Consider the following 16,357-nt stretch of genomic DNA (forward strand, 5'->3'; position numbering starts at 1 on the left):
ATCCATGCTATGCTTTCCTGAAGATACGTAGAATATATAAAACAATGTGTGCTATACTTTGTGAGCAATTTAAGGGATTTTCAAGAGTAATTTTGGCTATATTTTACATTTGCCTTACAGGCTGACTTTAGAATCTAATCCCATTTAGTATCTATGCACATTCCATTGTATCTAGCAAAGTGCCATATTGAGTATAAAAAACCACCATGTGTACATGGTGATATCTGGGTATAGACAGGACTGTGGTTGGTTGGTTGTTTTTTTTTTAATCTTTTTTTTTAAGATTTTATTTATTCGTGACAGACACAGAGAGAAAGAGAGAGGCAGAGACACAGGCAGAGGGAGAAGCAGGCTCCATGCAGGGAGCCCGACGTGGGACTCGATCCCGGGTCTCCAGGATCATACCCCAGGCTGAAGGCGGCGCCAAACTGCTGGGCCATCGGGGCTGCCCAGGACTGTGGTTTTTGATAATAATTTAATCACTACCTACAATTTGCCAGGCCTAATGCCAGGTACTTTACATATACTGTCTTTTTTAAATTCTCACAACAACCCCAGAAGGTAGTAATAGGTATTATAAGGCAAAAAAAAAATGGACACCCTAAGAAGCTGAGTAACTTTCCCTTAGGTCAGGCAGCAAGATAGATGCAGAGCTGAGATCCAGGACTGGGGTGCCTGACTGCGAAGGTGTGCTCTTTGCAGTATGCCTCTGTGCAGGCCTTGGGGTTTGGGGAAGACTTCATGAGGGAGGTGACACTTGTGGACCTTGACAGATGGGAAAGTTGGGCAAGGGAGAGAGGCATTTCTTTTCCTTTTTTTTTTTTTTTTTAAGGTTTTATTTGTTCATGAGGGAGAGAGGTAGAGACACAGGCAGAGGAAAAGCAGGCTCCCCACAAAGAGCCCGATGTGGGTCTCAATCCCAGACCCTGGGAAGAGAGAAGCATTTCTAAGTCATTGGTGGTGATGAGGGCAGGGGACTGTGGGAATGTCTGCCTGAGAATGTGAGAGCACGAGGAAAAGAAGGGAGGAAGGGGAAGGGGAAGTGTCAGGAGGCAGACCCAGGGGCCTAGGGGTGGTCTGGTTGGCTGTGGGAGTGACTGCCCAGTCCCCTGGGGTTATAGGTTGGGCTTACTTAAGACCTACTGGGGCCTGAGGCAGCACCAACCTTTGGGCAGCAGGGGGACTGGTGGTGGCTTTGTGTGACACTGAGTGGGTTGTCAGGTCTCAGGTTTCTTCTCTGAATGAAGAGGTCTGCCCTTGTCACTGAGGGAAGAAAGTGCTTTGAGATGATCTCCATCAGTAACACAAGTCAACTCAGAGACAGAATGAACAGGATCTAGTTGTCTGAATAGAAAAGAGTAGATTGACACATGGTTACTAATAATTCAGAACAAGCTTCTGAAAGTAAAGTGACACCTTGGTCACCCATAAGGGGTGCACCAGTAACTTTTCTTGGCACCAGCGTGTCGAGAAAGCCCTGGGGATGTGAAGAGCTCTGACACAGCACATGCCCCCGAAGGGCCAGACGATCTCCTTGGGATGACACACCAGTCCCTGGTCATCTTCCAGAGCACTGCTGAATGGAAGGTGGGCCTAGAAGATCCTCAGGTGACCAAAATAGAGGGCAGCAAGTCTTGGAGGGAAAACCCAGGCCCTTTACTTACAGGAGAGTAGCTCTCTGGTATTCCACTTGCTCTGCTCTGGACTTTGTTGTATCAGGCTCAGTTATCTGGTTCTCTAGCCTTTGGCAGAAACTGCTCATTAGAAGGAAGTGAGACTGTTGGGGACAGGCATGCTGACAGGTGGAGTGACAGCTGATGGGGACAAAAGAATGAAAAAGCAGATAATCCGGACACAGAGGGCATCTGGTCTTACCAACATGGGCATGGAGCGAGGTTGGCTGCAGCGCCTAGGACGGGGCTGGTGCCTGTTGAGTATGGCGAGGGGCATGGGTAGCCTGGAGCCAGGCTGGGAAGTCCAAAGTCATCACAGTGGGGATGACGGGCCCTCATTTTCATCTGTAGAGGAGGGAAATGAGGGGAATTCAAGAGAGGAAGCTCAGGAGTTTGAGATGTTTGAGATGGGTTCTGAGTGTTTTACTTAAGAAGAGAACCAACAGGGATGCCTGGGAGGTTCAGCAGTTGAGTGCCTGCCTTTGGCCCAGGGTGTGATCCTGGAGTCCCAGGATCGAGTCCCACATCGGGCTCCCTGCATGGAGCCTGCTTCTAGCTCTGCCTGTGTCTCTGCCTCCCTCTCTGTGTGTCTCTCATGAATAAATAAATAAAATCTTAAAAAAAAAAATAGAAGAGAACCAACAAAATGTGTGTTTTTATGATTTATAAGTTAGTAATAGAATTTAGAAAATCACTTAAAATAGAAAATATGTTGTGCCTTAAAGGGGATAGTCTTCAGTTACCTGGAAATTTTGCTTGTGATGCTTTGCTTTTCTCTTCTCCCCCATCCCCCGACAATGATCCCAGATAGATGATAATAATTAAAACTATTGAAAACTTTTTTTCCAATAAGTTTATTGAAAATTTTTGTGTTAGACACTGTTCCTAGAGCTTTGCAAGCACTAATTCCTCTAATGCCTACAATCACCCTACTGGGTAGGTACTTTCATTGCCCTCCTTGTACAGGTGAAGAACTCAGAGCGCAGGGTTCAGTTGTGTAGCTTTCCACATGGACAAGCCACGATTGAACCCAGTAGGCTGGACCTGGGAGACTCACTGTCAGCCACGGGACACCAAGAATAATTCCTTCAAAGCAGTGGTTCTCAGAATCACCTGAAGGGCTGGTTAGAGCACAGGTGCTGGGGCCCTGATGCAGAATTTCTGATTCAGTAGGTCTGGAAGGGGGAGGGGTTGCTGGTTTGGGGACCACGTTTTGAGAACCAAACCTTTTCACTCACTGAGATTTTACCAGTCTCATACTGACCATAGAGAAGAGTTACTGGTGCAGAACACTCATTTTGTAGATGAGGGCCGTTTAAGGCACAGGCCCAGGGATCATACAGCTGCGTCCTTCATCCCTTCATTCTTTCAGGCACTCAGTGACTTAACAAAGGGACCCCTCTGCTGCCTTCATATTGAACAGTTTTCAGCCTTGGCTACCTATAAGCATCACCTGGGGGAGCTTTTACAAATCCTACTGCCCAGGCTTCCCTCCCGGACCAATTAAATCAGAAACTAGGGGGAAAGGGTGGGATTTAGACATCAGTATTTCTGGAGTCCCATGATTTCAGCTGCAGCCAAGGTTGGCACCAGCGAGTCAAGAAAGCCCTGGGGATGTGAAGAGCTCTGACACAGCACATGCCCCCGAAGGGCCAGACGATCTCCCTGGGACGACACACCAGTCCCTAGAAACCAGAGGCGGGACCCACGTCCCAATGGTCCTGTGTGGTAGGGAAGTGGTAGGGAAGAGGCAGAGCTGGGCTTTGGTCCTCCCAGGCAGTGCTTATCAACCTTTCAACAGAGAAAGTCATACTGTTTACAAGACCTACTGGGCTCATAAGACTATCTGGGGTAACAGGCCTGGGGGATCTCCAGCCACCGTGGTTGGACACTGGTTTGGTGACAGCTCTTTTTCAGGCCTTCCTAACATCACCTCACCCCATTCTTTTTTTTTTTTTTTTTTTCCTGGAGAGGAAAAAAACAGGCCAGCTTCCTTTTTTCTGCAGAGCTTACAGCTTCTGAGACAGTTTCAAAAGGCCTGTCTTTTGGCTCCTCCCCATCTGCCCCCAGCTCCCATTTCAGCCTCTTGGGGGTCCCCAGCCCCAGTCTGGGCATCCCCTGGTACTAACTGAAGAGCAAGGCAAGGCCTTCTCTTCATGAGGAGCACTGGCTTTTCATGGGCAACCCTTGCTCACTGACCAGACACCCACAATTTCCTCTCCAGGGCCAAGGCCCACCCACCACACCCTCCTGTGTGCCTGTGCAGTCTCTAGCTGTGTAGGGCAAGAGGTGTATACACAGAAAGTGCAGTTGATTCTTTGCATGTCCCCAGTGTATTTCCGGCAAGGCAGCCACAGACTGATCGTGTGGGTCTCACTCTATTCCTGCCAGACGTTCCAGGATGGCTGCATGGCTGTCGTTCTGGCCCAGCGTGCAGCGGGCCCTGTATATTGGATTGGATGTGACGTTAGTGGTTTCCTTGGCCTCTGCCGCAGTAATTAGATGGCTGGGGTGAGCTTATGATTTGTGTGTTCTCAAGAACACTGTGCTGTGATTGAGTGTTCATGCATGATGGTGTGTGTGTGTGTGTGTGTGTGTGTGAGAGAGAGAGAGAGAGAGAGAGAGAGAACGTGCATGTGCTTGTCTTAATCCTGGCCTGTGGGGCCGGGGGCTGCAGGTCTCAAATTCCTCTGCTATTTTTAGGGGCCATATCAGCTCAGCTGTTTGGGAGCCGGGGTGTGTGTCAGTAGGAAAGCCCCACCCTCCCTGTCCCTTGCCCCTGACCCTCCAACACTGCCCGCCCCCCACCCATTGCCCCCTCACTCTCCGTGCCTCCTCTTCCCCTTCTACACATGCTGTGTTACCCTCTCCATCCCGGCATACCTGGTATCCGCAGTCCTGGAGGCCACTCACTGTCTGGGACTGGCTCTGGCCAGGGTTGGGCAGCTCAGGCTGCCAGCAGGAGGGGCCTGGGGAGAGGGAGGGGACCAGGGGCGGGGCTGAAGCCAGTGCTATTTTGAGCCACTAACGGAGCAGCATCGGAGAGGAGACTCCTTGCTCTGGGTTGCTCCAGGCCAGGCCATGCGGGTGAGTGTCCCTGTGACCCCCCACCCACCCTGGAAATGTCCCAGGCTCCTCATGCCGGTTCCTCATTTATGAAAGGAGGGGCCTTTTTGTTATTTCCCCAGATGTGGCTGAAGGAGGTGGTGGTGAAGGGGGCGCTGCCTTGGGGCCCCTCTCTGAGCTTCTTGGTGGGGAGAGAATCATCCAGTGCAGGCAACCTCCCAAAACCTCCTGGGCCTGACTCAGGACTTTGGGAGTTTTGGAGGGGGCACCATTTTCTAGACCTCCGTGTCATGGGACTGCATCAGCTTGCCCACAGGCTGTGACACGCCTTCCCCACAGACCATTGGTGCCTGAGGCCCTCATTCCTTGGAACACTCTTTTCTTCCAAGGCCTGGAAGCCCAGTACCTCATGGACCTTCGGAAGGCTCATATTACCAGCGTAGCCCTCCACCCTTTTGCCTCCTGGTAGATGAGAAAAGGCACTATAGCTGTCAGGGTGGCCAGGAGTGGACTCAGCATGGTCTCCTGCATTTCTGTGGCTCAGACACTTGGAAGGAGCACAGATGGCATCTTGGGGATACCCTGACTGTCTGTAGGTCTCATTTTCAGCAGAGATTACTCTAGAGAAGTAAGTTCCTTAAAAAAGCAAGTGAGGAGAGACATAGCTGCCTCCCAGTCATTCCGTTACTCCCCCATGTCAACCCCTCCTGGCCACTGAGGGTCAGGTTTTCATCATGTCAGCAGTTGGCAGCGTGTGGGCTGGCCCAGCACGGAGGTATACTGAGAGCCTGAGTCGTGCTTGTGAGCATTTGAATCTCCCTGGGCCCCAAGACTGCCCCATCCCAGCCACAGAACTGGCGCCAATGCTGAGGTGTGTGTGGGTAGCCAGGGGTGGGGCCTGAGAATCTCCTCGCTGTGAGAGGTGCTTGCTTCCTGGTCTAGCCTCCTCCCTGCCTGATCCCCAGCCCGCAGGCCACCAGCACTAGGTCAGATTTGGGGGGTGGGGGGGTGTGCGTGATGATGGCAAGGCAGATGGCAAAGGGCCCCGCAGTGGGGCAGCGAGTGTCCCCAGGGGAGGGAGGCCTCCAGCAGGTCCAGCCATTGGAGGAGGAACCCCAGGCCCGTCTGCAACCGCAGTGGCAGCAGGAAGCCATTCCAGTGCACCTGCTTCCTCTGGGCTGGCCGGCAGTGACTGTGGGCCCTCGGCCGCTTTCTCTTCCGCCCCCCCGGTGGGGGAGGGCTCTCACTGGAGGCTGGACCAAAGGAGCCAGGGTGTCCCTGCCAAGCTCTTCCCCTCCTCCTCTGGCTGGCAGCATGGCCTTCAGGCCACTCCCTGCAGAGGCCTTGTTCCTTTCAAGTACCTCTGTGCAAAGCTTATTCGGGTCATGGTGGAAGGGCAGGTCATCTCTGGAAACCCCTGTGTTTCTACCCAAGCTGTTATTCTGGTGGATGACATCATACAAGTTCAGCTGTGGAGGTGAACCAGGGGAGGTGGAGGCAGGGCTTGCTTCCATCCCTTAAAGTGAGCCTGGAAGGTTCTTGCTGGAGGACAGACCTGGGTGTGAGTTCTAATTTGCGATTTGCTGTGCTGAGGGCTCGGCCAGGTCATTTCTGAGCTTCCTTTTGCTCATTTGTAAAGTGGGAATCATGCTAATATCTCCTTCAGAGAAATGTGGGGATTAAATGAGCTCATGCGTGCAGAGGATTCAGCACGGTGCCTGGCAATTAGGACATGCTCAGTAAGGGTTAGCTGTTATTACTGCTATTGCAGTTCCTTCTTCCCACCCTCCTCCTTAGACAAGTAGGTGCTGGGGCGGGGGTGGAGTGGGGTAGGGAAAGGGTCTCCTGGGAGCTACTCTCTGCTCCTTAGAACAGGAAAGGAGAGAGAGGACGATGCCATGCCTCTCTCTCCTCTGAATGTGCATGAGTGTTGGCAGAGGGAACAGGTGTGAGTTCCCTAATTCAGACAGCAAGATCTCTTTTTTTCCCCCTGCCCTTGGGGCTCCCTGTGTGTGGATATCTGCATGGATTCCTGAGCCTTGAGGCATTTTTCCCAGTTTGGGTATTCCGTGCCTTCGGGGAGCCTAGTGAGTAGAAAGCTTGCCCTGGGGGCATTCGTGCCCCCATTCCTTCTTGCAGGGGCACGGAAGATGGTAAGTTAAGGGTGGCTGGTCCTTGCTGGTCCATGCAGTGGGTAAAACCCAGCCTGGTCTGTCCCCTGAGTGTTGGAAGCCTTCCCAGGCTGGGCATCAAAAGGTCCCTCAGCACATTTCTTGGATTTCTCCTTGTTGAGAACAAATGCTTGCAGCTATTATCTCCTCTGCTTTTTCTTTTTTATTGACTATTTAGCTATCTTTACAATAGAAATAAACAGTAAGTAACAAATACATAACAAAATAAATACCAAATGTCGCTATTGTGTCTAGTTTACACAATTTACAAGATTATGATGATCACTGTTTGCATACTATTTAGGTTTTGGTTTCTTTGATGGATATTATTTTAGGTGGAGTTTTGCCTGCATATTTGTTAGTTTAAATGGCAACATAATGGTGCATTGTATGTACCGAGGTACCATAGTTTACCTACCCCTTCCCTTTTTTTTTTCTTTAAAGATTTTATTTATTTATTCATGAGAAACAGAGAGACAGAGAGGTAGAGACATAGGCAGAGGGAGAAGCAGGCTCCATGCAGGGAGCCCAACGTGGGACTCGATCCCAGGTCTCCAGGATCCTGCCCTGGGCTGAAGGCGGCACTAAACTGCTGAGCTACTTCCCTAATGCTAGGCATTTGGGTTGTTTCCAGTTTGGGGCATAGAGTGCATCATTAAAAGTCTCTGCATGGATTTGTGGGCTTTTTTTTTTCTCTTCCTTTCTTTAAATCAGCCCATTGCTCATATGTTTCTGAAGATGGAAGGGCTAGGGCCAGAAGATGATGCATTTTATGGCTACTGTTGCTTCCCTAAGAGCTACTCAGCAATCTCAGAGTGTCCCGCCCTCCTTTTCCACTCTACAGCATTGAGTGTTCCATCTATTTATCGTTGCTAAGTTTAGAGCGAGTATTACCTCCCCTTTTTTCCCCCTCATCCCTGGGAATCAGGATTGGCAAGTGTTATTTTCTGTAGTTTACAGTTGAGAGAAGAGACCAGATGGGAATAAGAGTTTGCCAAAGAACCCCCATTTCAGTGCTGTCATGCAGTAAATGTTTATTTATTAAGGCCCACAGTATGATGGGTGACAAAGCATCCTGTGCATGAGGAAACCACAGTCCAGGGAATGCTGTGGATGCACAAACGGCTCACATCCTGCTTGCTCGTGAATCCCAGTATGCCATTTAGTAACTCTGGGCCCTCAGTGAGATCCATACCCTCTAGAAAGTGGGCTTTGTGAGGATGAAATAAGGAAGCAGTGTAAAGTGCCTGCCTCTGTGACTGGCTCATAGTAAGGGTTCAGTGAACATTAGTTTCTCTTCCCTTCCCCCACAAAGAAGAGGGCAGAGAGGTACCTGGGTGGCACAGTCGATTAAGCGTCCCGACTCTTGATTTTGGCTCAGGTCCTGATTTCAGGGTCATGAGTTTGAGCCCCATGCCAGGGCTCAGCATGGAGTCTGCCTGAGTTTCTCTCTCCCTCTGCCCCTCCCCTTATGCTCTCTCTCTCTCTCACTCTCTAAAATAAATAAATAAATCTTAAAAAAAGGGGGGGTGGAGACGACGCCAAAAGTGCCAGGGAGGGTGGTCAGAGAGGTAGTTCGAGCTTCAGAGGGACAGGATTGTGGTGGGGTCACTAGTAAACACTAGTGAACAAACACCTCACTGTCAATCCATGCTTCAGCTTGATCCAGACCTCTCCAGACCTCCTAAACATTGACAGTGACACAGTATGTTAGCCAGAGTTGGCTACTAAGGATGACCTAGCCCCTCTGACCACACGTGACTAGCAAAAAAGATGGGCCTCTAAGGGAGCTTTGCAGTCAGAGCAACCTGGGTTCAAATCCAGGTCCACCACTTAATAGCTTTGTGACCTAATCTCATTCCAAGTCTTTTTCTTCATCAGTAAGATGAGAATAAAAGTAATTCCTGTGTCCTGAGGCTGTTGTAAGACAGATTTAAAAATATGTGTTAGGGACGCTTTAGTGGCTCAGTGGTTGAGCATCTGCTTTTGGCTCAGGTTGTGACTCCAGGGTCCTGGGTTTGAGTCCCACATCAGGCTCCCCACAGGGAACCTGTTTCTCCCTCTGCTTATGTCTCTGCCTCTCTCTGTGTGTCTCTAATGAGTAAATAAATAAAAATCTTTAAAAATAAATAAGTAAAAATGTGTTAAATACTTTTACAGGTGTTCCATATACAGTAATTAATGATGTTGTCAGAAATGGCTGAAATCCCTAGAGAGAGCAGGTCAGCGAAGACAGGCCTTGGTATCCTTGCTCCACAAAGCAAGTCATTCCCAGCTCTGGCAATGGCTGTGGTGAAGATGTCACTACCATCTTTGGGGCTGAGTTCCTTACCTGTTTTGCATCGGCTAAAGCTAGGTTATTTTGCATCCTAAGCAAATCTTTAAAATCTTTAAAAGCCAGTGATAAGGACAAGAGCAGAAATAGCCAGGCAATTCCTCACAAAAGCCACAGAGATAATGTCCTCTGGAGAGAACCCCACGTTTGTGTTCAGAGTGATGTTCCTAAGGAGGAGCTGGTGCAGAGGAACAGGCCCAAGTGCAAATGGCCAAGTGTCCTCACGGCCTCAGATGAATGGACCTCTCCCTGCTCCCAGGGAACTTGAGCAGGAGATCTAAGACCAAATGAGTGAAATTATTTATATCTGGCATATGACCCAAATAATAAAATAGACAAAATAATTTTCTAATTTTTCTTTTTTTAAAAGATTTTATTTATTTATTCATGAGAAACACACACACACACACAGAGAGAGAGAGAGAGAGAGAGAGAGAGGGGCAGAGACACAGGCAGAAGGAGAAGCAGGCCCCATGCAGGGAGCCCGACATGGGACTAGATCTGGGGTCTCCAGGATCACGCCCTGGACTGAAGGCAGTGCTAAACCACTGAGCCACCCGGGCTGCCCAATTTCTAATTTTTCACTGGTCATTCATGATAAGCAGTAAGAAGGACGGGCCAGTTTTGAAACTCCACTGATTTAACAGATTCTTTGCACAAAGCCTTTCCCTGGGTTGAGGCAGATTCGGCCTGTTGCTTCTCAAGAGAACCCGTTCTAATTTCTCCCCCGTAGTTGGAGTGGCTTTACAATTTTCCCACCCTCCTGCCCCTGGCCAGGAGTGGCATGTGGCAGGCAGAAGGCAATGTCGCCACAGTCCTGGAGAAGCTTTGTTAATGCCTTCACAGGCCCATAACTTTGGTTCACCCAGTTGAGGGCTAGAGGGCCTCTTCCTACCCAAACCCCTAGGGTGCAGACCTGGAAAGGACTTTAGCCATTTTCTAGACTAATCCATCCCCTAATTCTACAGGGAGGCCCAGAAAAGTGAGGTGGCTTATTCAAGGACACACAGCTTCAAGGGCAGGACGTTCTATGTTCTATAACCCACCTGGCCATCTCTTTCCTCCTATGTTTTATTCCTTACTCCTTCTCTGACCTTTTGAGCTTTGCTATCTGCCTCCCTCCCCAGTTCCTCCCTCCTGTCACCTGTCGCCCACAGTGTTTGTCCCAGCAGGTCGTGACCTTTAGGAAGACTCCGATTCCCTGAGCGACCCTGCCCACCCCAGTGTCTTCTCTGACCCAGAGTGCAGGCTGCCTTCGGCGCAATGGCCTTTTCATCAAGGTTCGCCTTCTGGGAGCAAAAGGAAAGTTGGGTCTCAAAATCCTTGTGCTTTTCTGATGTGCTTGGCATGGTCTGTGCAGGCAGGAGTCTGGCTTGTGGGCCAGGGGGTTCTGGGAGCTAAAGACGGCGCATGTGTGTGGATCTGAGGGCCAGGGAGGATGACCAGGGGGGCTGGTGAACTCACTCTTCTTCCTCGGTGGGCTGATGGGCTTCTGCGCTGAGTCATGCTCCTCCTCTGAGCTCCACTTCTGGTAAGCTGAGCTGCCTTTTGTCCCCCTGGTGCCCCTCCAAGTTAACTCCTCCACACCCTTCCCTTCCCCCTGCTGCTCTGACTCACCCTTGGGAACCTGGGCTGCTGTGGCGGTTGCCGCTGGGAATGGCTTTGGCTCTGAGGTCTCTGGAACTGGGTCTCCCCGTGTCTGGGGATGGTGGTGGGTAGAAGGAGAAGAGCCAAGAGTCAGGAGCCAGGCCAGCTAGCTGGCTGCCTGGGTTCCAGAGGGTGATTCAGACTGCAGACCTGGGCGTGCCTTTGTGCTGTGCATAGTCCCCAGCTGGGCAATGACCTATGACAGACAGAGCTTTTGGCTGGGGTGGGGGGAGGGTGTGGAGGGGGGCAGGAGTGGCAGTGAGTCAGCCTCAGGCTAAATCCAGAGCTGAGCTCAGAGCTGGGCCTAGTGTCCCAGGCATTTTGGGGGGCAGTCAGTGTTATCCCCAGTGTTTCACCACTTGGGCAGGACACTTGGGGTCCCAAGCTCACATCCCTGGAGGGAGCACAGAATTGGAGCTGGTGAGGGACACGGAGTGGACTTGGAATCTGGGCCATCCCTGAGCCTGAGCTAACAGCACTGCGTGCAGTAATGAGCAAGTCTGTGTGGTTTGTGAACACTTGATGTTCCCCTGACCTGTGTGCTCAGGTGCTAATGCATGGTGTGATCCTTGGGCGTGTGGGGAGGGTGCAACTATTGGACATTGGTGGGGGGCAGTAGGCACAGACCCAGACTCTGCCACTTGTCCTCGTTCCCTCTCTACCAGCCCCTCCTTTCCTTTTAATTGCTCCAATCCCAGTTTCTAAAGTAGTAGAGCCCACTCTGATGAATAATTGCCATTTCCCTCTGTCTGTAACAGTGTGAACTAACTTTGAAGCTTCGGCCCATTGAAAATAGCTCTCTAGACAAGGTGCAACTTTAAAACTTCAGCGGCCATCATGCTGGTCAGTGCCCTAGGTGCTGCTAATTAGAGATCAAAAGTAGCCAAGGACTCTGGGTACAAATAGAGAGTCCCCACCCCCACCCTGAGGTGGGTAATTAACATGATCCTGGACGAATTTCTAAGGATCTTTTCCATTAGGAATCAAGAAAACCTTCCCGTGCAACTACTCCACTGTGTCTGGGGGTGGGGTTGGGGAGGGCATGCTGAAGCTGAGTAGGGGTGCTCACAGACCTGCCTTTTTCCCATAGTCCTAAGTGACAGGGCAAAGAGGAGAAAAATCCACTAAGACTGTCTGAGCTTTTGGAGGGAGAGATGCCAGTGAGGGGTGGGCAGAGGACTCATTTGGATTCAGGCGTGGCCCCTTTGGGTCTGTTCTGAGCCAGTCTCAGAACTGAAGGAACCTTCAGAGCATCATCCACATGGTCTGTTCTTTTTCCAGATACAGTCTGGTGGCTGCTGTTTTCCTGACTCTGCAACTCCCCTCTGATAGGCCAGCTAGCTCATAGGCTGAGTGCAACCCCCTGGCCAGAACAGCTAGAGCTCAGGCATCTTTCCTTCCTCTACACTGTGCCCCTATAACCTTAGGGTTCCTTCCTCAGCTGCATGGTTAGCCGTTTGGTGGGTCTGAGGTTGGCAAAACATCTGGCCTCTCCTACCTCTGCCCCGTTTCCTGCTTCCAGACGTTGCTCAGCTGTCTGGCTGAGAAAGCATTCAGGCTGTGGGCTGGGGGATGTCACAGGGGCCTAGAAGTAAGTTGGAGCCAGCCTGCTAGAGGTCGCCTGTTCAGCCTCCGTTGGCCTAGCAGGCAGGGCCCCCACACCCGGGTCAAGCCTTCCTCCACACTCATTGGGTCAGGGGGCTCTTGTTCAGATGCTTCTTCTCTGAGCTGGGAATGACTCATGGAGTTCAGCAGGAGTTGAGTTATCTGGATCTTTCTGTCCACCCTGTAACCAAGGCCATGATGGCATACTCTTAAACAGCCCCAGTGGGACACGTGATGGGGACTGGCGGCAAGGGTACTTGGTTTCCCCGCTCCGTGGAGACTACTCATTCACTGGATGGTTTTGACTCTGGCACAGGATAAGTTGCCCATGTCCTTCACCACTGGTATTCCTGAACACACGGGAACTCTGCCTTCTGGGGAGGGAAGGGCCCATTGGATGTTTTCCTCCTGTGCCTTTGATGCAGAGTTTCTGCCCTGACCTGCCATTTGACTTCCTTGTCTACTCCCTCAGGTTAAAGAGGAAGACAAAACTCTGCTGAAGCCTGGCCCTCCTGGCAAGGAGGAAGGGGCTGTAAGTGCTTCTCCGAGCCCTGTGTGCGTGTGTATGTGTGCACATGTACGTGTGCCTGGGTGGGTGTGCCTGCCAGCACTAGTCTAGTTCATAAGGCAGTTCCATGGAGCAGCAGGCATGGTGGGGTGCCCCTTCCTGTCTGGGGTGGCCAGAGGGAATGCCATTAATGAGGTAGAAAATGCAGCATGTATGATGCCAACTTGGGGTGCATGGAGGAGATGGGAAAGCCAAGGTGCTTTGGAGACCTCCTCCAACCCCTCTCTTTAGTTCTTACCTTTAGTTCTTGCTTCCTGAACTCTTAGGTGCTAGAGAGGCCTAGGTGGGCAAACTCTTAGGTTGGGGAGCACCAAAGGAGAGCTCAGCTGTTGGGACTCCTCATTCCCCTCTGGGTGGCACAAGACCAGCACAGGGATGGATTTCACTGCAGCTGTTCTGTCTTCCCAAGACCCTGTCAGCTGCTTGGTGTGGGTGACCCAGAGGCAGGCTCCAGCTGCCCGATGACCCCAGCCTCTCCCCCAGGTCATTCTGCCTTGAGATAGGGACACTGAGTAAGGCTGGACTCTTTTGAGGCAAGATAGGGGAGACAGTTCCAGAATAGCAGGTCTGAAGATGTGTAGTTTAGTAGAGGACTGCTATTAGTGCAGGGGGTGGGAGTGCCAGGGGCTCTGGGGGCAGAGCTGGGTCTCAAAGCAGATCCGTGCTTCACTATCCCAGATGGTGCCTGTCCCCACTCCCCTACTTCCTTAGATGGAGGTTTGATCATCCAGACATTGTGGCTCCCACCTGATCTGTAGTTAATCCTACAAGGCTAGTTTGTGATTTCAAAGATGTGTGTTTAAGATATCTGTGGAGGGAGGGTCCTCAGAGTATCCAGATAGTTTGTGAAAAATCACAGGTGAAGTGCTTGGAAGACTTCCTGGCACACAGTAAACACTGTGTGACTGTCAAAGGTTACTGTCCTCATTGCTACCATCTTCAGCCAGGGGGGATGGGAGGAAAGCCCGAAGGGGGAGGGGGAGGAGGCCCTAGCCAGCTCCACAGTGCCCTGGCATGCCATGGAGCACTCTTGGTCCAAGAGGTAGAGGAAGAGGCACCTTTAGGTCCTCCTCTCCCCACCCCAACAGCTGAGGTGACTTGGCTCAGCTCTGCTCAGGATGTGGGGCAATCTCTCCATGTGGCAGCCAGAAGTCTGTCCACTCTGAGTGTCTTCCTGCATCCAAGCAGAGATGAAAGCCAGACTTCCAGGTCCTGGTGCCCAGGTATACCCTGGAACTAATGCTGTTGTTTTGGGGACCAGGGACTCAAGCATGGTCTATTAGTGGCAGGGCATTGCCTGACCAGCAAGGAGTCCCGAGGTTGACCTTGCTTATCTGGGCAATGTGGCTGGCTTTGCAGGAAATTCTGCCCTGCTATTAGCCAGCCTGGCTTGCCCAAGTGACTGTCCCTTGGGACCACAGACAGTTCCCACTAGTGTTGGGGGAAGTGTGAGTATGTCAGGCAAAGTGTGCCAGCATTTTCCAGCTAGGCACCCAGAGGCTGGGAGGCTGGCTGAGCCAGGGCCCCAGCTCTAGGGCAGAGTGGATCTGTGGTCACCTTAGTGCTTAACCCTCTGTGGGCCCCAGCTGCCTCCTTTTCATTCTATTACTCTGTACACATACACTTGAGAGGTTTGCTGAAGAAAAACTGCAAAGAGGCTGACAGAAAGCAGGTTGAGGTTGAAGCTTCCTAGGCCAGCACCGGGTCTCTGTAGCCCCTAGGAGTGCAGGTGATAGGGAGATAGTGGCCACAAACCAGAGGAGCAGGAGGGACAAACATTGGCACATCTTGGGGCCAGAAAGTTGTTCCCTGACCACTATTTTTACTGGGATGGATAGGTTTTGGGTCTGGCTGCCCAGAAAGCACAATGATAGACCAGGGCCACAAAGGCAGGACACACCAGAATTAGGCCTAGGATCAATGGCAGGAATTGGCTGCTTGGCCTCTCCATGCTCCATAGCTGCTGTGTTTGGGCTCCGAGGGAGTAGGCTTACCTGGATAGGGATGGTTGCTGCCCTGACATAGACCAGTAACTCGGGGCCACCTCATGGACCTCCATGTGCTGGTACCTCACAGCTTTGTGCTAAGGCTGGGGATAGAGAGAGGGTGACAGCAGTACCTGCTTGTGCTTTGTGGGATAGAGAAGCCAAACTTTTAGTTGGCAATCATCCTATCTGGAAGATGGACCAAGGGCTTCCTAGTGTAGCCTCTTTGAGCTATGGATGAATATAGGAGATCTGTTCCAGGGCTAGGTGTGAGGTCACACCTCTCACTTCCTCTGCACAGGGTGGGGCAGGGATGCAAGGGCTGATGCTAATGTCTACCTGTGTTTGTGTGACTGCAGCCAGAGGGCAGCTCAAAGGACAGCAGTGGCCCATCTAGGAGTCCTCAGCCTCCCACCAGCCCTGTACCCTCAGAGACCTCCCAGAGAGCCAAGAGCCCTGCACCCACACTCGCCATGAATGGCCCAGGGGCTGCCTCAGCAGAAAGCCCAAGTGAGGAGGCCCAAGGCCTGTCCCGGAAGAGAGTGGCAAATGCAGTTAGGAAGGTGGTGAGCAAGGTACTGCCTGGCGAGGAGCCTGGGAGTGCCAAGGAGCCTTCAAGCAGAGGGGTCAGATCCCCTGAGCACCCAGCTAGAGGCAAGAGGGGAGAAAAGGCAGTGCCTGGACCCAAGCCACCACCTCCTCCACCTCCCCCTGCTCCACCTAAGCCTGAATCAAAGAAGGAGGCAGCCAAAGATGAGCTCTCTGTGGGACTGCGGAGCCTGATGTCTCGGGGCAGGGGCAAGGACCACAAGGCCCGTGGCAGGCAGTCTCCTGGGAAGGGAGAGAAGCCCTCCAGCCAGGAGCCAGGCCCCTCAGGGAAGCCAGGCTCCCCAGCCAAGCCTGAAACCCCAGAGAAGCAGTGTTTCCCGGCCCCACCGAAAGAGCTGGCAGCCCCAGGTTCTGCTGGCCTGAAGTCGAACCTCACTGGATTACAGCAGCCCAAGTCACCAGCCTCTGACGTGCAGCAGGAGGTACCCAAGTGTGTCACTAATAACCCCCACCCTCGCCCTTGTCTGAGGGCCAGGCACCCTCGCAGCCAGCTTCCCCCTGCTCCGTCAACACGGCCGCATGTCCGAGAAGCTAGGCCTGGCCAGGTGCCAATGGCAGGGCTGCATGACTTTCCTCAACTGAGTGCCAGAGCCCATGGTGGCCTCTGCTCTGAGATGGGCACCGCTAACCAGCATGCTGCTGTTACTCGACACTCTTGCGTGGGAATGGGGTCTGTTCCCAGGCTGCATGGTGTTGGT

The 16,357-nt window shown here is 51.9% G+C and overlaps 1 protein-coding gene across 26 annotated transcripts in view; it reads left to right on the forward strand.

The window, feature by feature from the left end:
- The window catches only part of MYO18A (myosin XVIIIA), a 96,765-nt gene that overhangs the window by 29,471 nt on the left and 50,937 nt on the right, over positions 1–16,357 (forward strand). For 14 of the 26 annotated variants that reach the window (XM_041725050.1, XM_041725069.1, XM_041725049.1 and 11 more), the window contains 2 exons: positions 12,970–13,029; positions 15,410–16,081. The exons of 8 other annotated variants lie outside the window; for them this stretch is intronic. In XM_041725050.1, the coding sequence (XP_041580984.1) occupies positions 12,970–13,029; positions 15,410–16,081 (732 nt within the window). Of the gene's footprint in view, positions 1–4,726; positions 4,761–10,417; positions 10,548–12,969; positions 13,030–15,409; positions 16,082–16,357 lie in introns of those variants that run through there. 4 more of the 26 variants (XM_041725059.1, XM_041725060.1, XM_041725065.1 and 1 more) reach the window with 3 other exon arrangements.

This window comes from Vulpes lagopus, chromosome 12 (assembly GCF_018345385.1).
Source record: "Vulpes lagopus strain Blue_001 chromosome 12, ASM1834538v1, whole genome shotgun sequence".
NCBI lineage: Eukaryota > Metazoa > Chordata > Mammalia > Carnivora > Canidae > Vulpes > Vulpes lagopus.